Source organism: Pteropus alecto, unplaced genomic scaffold (assembly GCF_000325575.1).
Source record: "Pteropus alecto unplaced genomic scaffold, ASM32557v1 scaffold177, whole genome shotgun sequence".
Lineage (NCBI taxonomy): Eukaryota > Metazoa > Chordata > Mammalia > Chiroptera > Pteropodidae > Pteropus > Pteropus alecto.
This window is the reverse complement of record NW_006442207.1, coordinates 4,288,353-4,291,482: the sequence shown is the minus strand read 5'-3', so window position 1 is coordinate 4,291,482 and position 3,130 is coordinate 4,288,353. Positions and strand designations below refer to the sequence as shown.

At 38.4% G+C, this 3,130-nt stretch overlaps 1 protein-coding gene across 1 annotated transcript in view; it reads left to right on the top strand.

Moving 5' to 3' along the window:
- The window catches only part of ADRB1 (adrenoceptor beta 1), a 1,454-nt gene extending 1,337 nt beyond the window's left edge, over positions 1-117 (top strand). Inside the window, exon 1 of the mRNA XM_025039113.1 lies at positions 1-117. This exon is cut by the window's left edge and continues 1,337 nt beyond it. Coding sequence (XP_024894881.1) covers positions 1-117 — 117 coding nt within the window.
- The last annotated feature ends 3,013 nt before the right edge of the window (positions 118-3,130 follow it).

The window sequence follows — 3,130 nt, the reverse complement described above, 5'->3', positions numbered from 1 at the left end:
CCGCCCGCGCGCCTGCTGGAGCCTTGGGCCGGTTGCAACGGCAGGACAGCGGCGGACAGCGACTCCAGCCTGGACGAGCCGAGCCGCCCAGACTGCGCCTCGGAATCCAAGGTGTAGGGCTGGGCACCTCCCCACTTCCTACCCCGAATGCGGGCTCTGCGCGCCCGGAGGAAGAAAGCCCGGGCGCCCCTCAGTGTCTTCCCATGGGGAAAGAGATCTGTGTTCACTCGCAGGTGAACTCAAAGCCCACGAATTTCGTCTGAATCATCCAAGACAAACAGAAAAGCCATGGACCGTTGCACAGAAAAGAAAGTTTGGGGAGGTGTGGGAGAGTGGCTTGCTGATTTTTCTTGGGTTCTTTTTCCTGTTTGTGGTTTGGCCTTCCTTTGTGTGTGCGTATGATGCATCTTTAGACTTTTTTTTTTTTTTTCTCTCCAGGTGGTTTTGACACTTTCTGCAGGGACCGATAGGAGAAGGGAGAAGCATTAGGGGATAAAAGTCTTATCAATTTGGCTTCCATCCCCTTCCTGAGAACAGGAGCAGTCAACCGGAGAGAGAGGGAGAGTGACAGTCTGTCAGGACATGTTTCCTTTTGCTTTCCAGAGAAATTTCATTTTAATTCCTGAGTAATGATTTCTCCTGTTCTTAAAGCAAAAGAAAAGGTTGGATGCAAAAATCACGTTTCAAGAAATTTTAAGTTATTCTTGGAACAAGCCTCACCTTGCTTCCCTGTTGTCGGGCAAGCCTGCTGTCCCCACGCGCCTCGGTGGTCAGGCTGAGGGGTTTCTACCTCACACTGTGCACATTGCACAGCAAGATAGAAAGACTTGTTTATATTAAACAGCTTATTTATGTATCAATATTAGTAGGAAGGACCAGGCGCTGAGCCTCTGTGACATGTGACTGTCCATTGAAGACAGAACAGAAAAATAAAAAGAGAAAAGAGTTCAGATTACTGCACATGTGGATAAAAACAAAAAACAAAACAAAAAAGGAGTGGTTCAAAATGCCATTTTTGCACAGTGTTAGGAATTGTAAAGTCTACAGAAGATGTTACTTGCACAAAAAAATATTTTTTAAGGGGGGTGGGGGAATCTTAAAAGCTAAAAATAAAATTCAGATTCTACTTCTGTTGTCTATTATGTTATTGAGCTAATGGTTTATTGGAAAAATACCTTTTTATACTCTTTTATCATGGTACTGTAACTGTATCCATATTATAAATATAATTATCTTAAGGATTTTTTTATTATTTTTTTATGTCCAAATGCCCACGTTAATCTGCTGGTAAAATTTAGCACTCGTGTGTAAATTCTATTTCCTCCGTGTGTTTTACCAAGTATTTATACTCTGGTGCAACTAACTACTGTGTGAGGAATTGGTTCATGTGCAATAAATACCAATGAAGCACAATCAGGGTTATGTACCGTGTGTCTGTAAGAGGTCAGTGATAATGGAAAAGAGTTTGCCTCGTTCAAAATATAGGCTGGATTTCCCATAGAGCTCTTTTAAATAGCTTTTCATGACTCAATAACATAGCAAAATGCCTCTAGACCAAATAAGGCATGCACCTACTAAGAGCTGCAGACTCACCCTAAATTTTCACAGCTGGATTGAAGGTATTCTAGACTACTTGTAGGTGTTTTCAAGATCCCATCTGCTGCGCTTGACTTAAGAAGTGACATTTGGGATTGCGTATCTTCTAAAGAAAAGTGATCGAGCCAGGTAACTCAGCTGCAACTTTGCACAGAAACACAGGAAAGAAAACTAACTCAAACAATCTGCCTACTTGGAATCCGGTAAGTGGCTTCCACTTTTTGTTTTCCAATAGAAAATCACAGCCTACAAATGATCAGTGTATGCAGATTTCTCCAGTGGCTGTTTAGAATGAAAAATACTTCCATGGTTAAGCAAAAATTTATGAGAGCTTTTAAGTAAATATTTTTTTTCTCTTGTGTAATTAAATAGCATTTCAGCAGAAGTTCTGGGTGGGCAGGTCACAGGTAAACGCAAATGTGAAAATTTTAAACTTCCTAACAAAATTGACACCCAATGGCTAGGATAGTTTTCATAAAATTAGTTCCTAAGGAAAGTATAGTGTGATTTCATCCTGGGATTAATTCTACATTCTCCAAAATAAGTTGATTTAAGTGTTTATCTTTGTATTTTAAAACACGCTTTTTCATTTCGTGATGGTGTAGTAAAGAAACCAAAGTGAAGAGTATAAAGTTGAGGCTCATCCTGAGCTTTAACATGAACTAACTACTCTCTACGAAGGAAAATCAATCCTGATTATCATTTTTTTTTTTTTTTTGCAATGGGATATTCTAAAGTCCAGGAGACAGTCTTCTGAAAAAGGTCAATTATGTAGACATTTTAGAGACCAGGAGAAGGTTGTATGAATGGTAGGAGTTTGAACAAAAGCTGCTATGAAGTTTAACCCCTTTCTCCAGGGGGGAAAAAAAAAGGAGGAGATGGCAAAACTTTTTTAAAAATACAAAGATAAATACTTTTAAAAATCTATTTTGGAGAATGTAGAATCAATGTCAGGATGAAATCTCGCTATCCTTTTCCCCAGGAACTAAATAAAGTCATTTTTAGCCTCCCTCCCCTCACCAAGGGTATGAAAGACACATTTTGTTAGGGATTTTGTTCCTCTTTATTTTAAGTTATACTACATGATTAATAGATTTAATGTATACAGTTTCATGTGAAGAATACTGACGTACCAATTTAATACTACACTTTCTCAGTTTCCTGATCATCTACTCATTTTGTCTAGATAAGTCTTCGCATTTAAATAAAAAGAAATTTTCCCAGCCCAAAACATACATATAGGCCCATCAAACCTTAGGTCTTAAAATTATGAAAGTCTTTTAAATTTTAATAACAAATATATGTAACTTAACTACTTAATAGATAGGTCTAAGCTCTATCATAAATTAGGAGAAACCATTATAACCTTCGGACCAGTTTATATGTATTTGTAGGAAATAGAAAAAGAATTTTCTGTGATCTCTGAGCCCTCTAAGGATTACAAGGATTCAGAAACAGACTGTGTCCATGATTCCAAATCCCCATGAAAATTACTTGTTGTTGTTTTTGAAGAAGACAGCCATTGATTTATAGT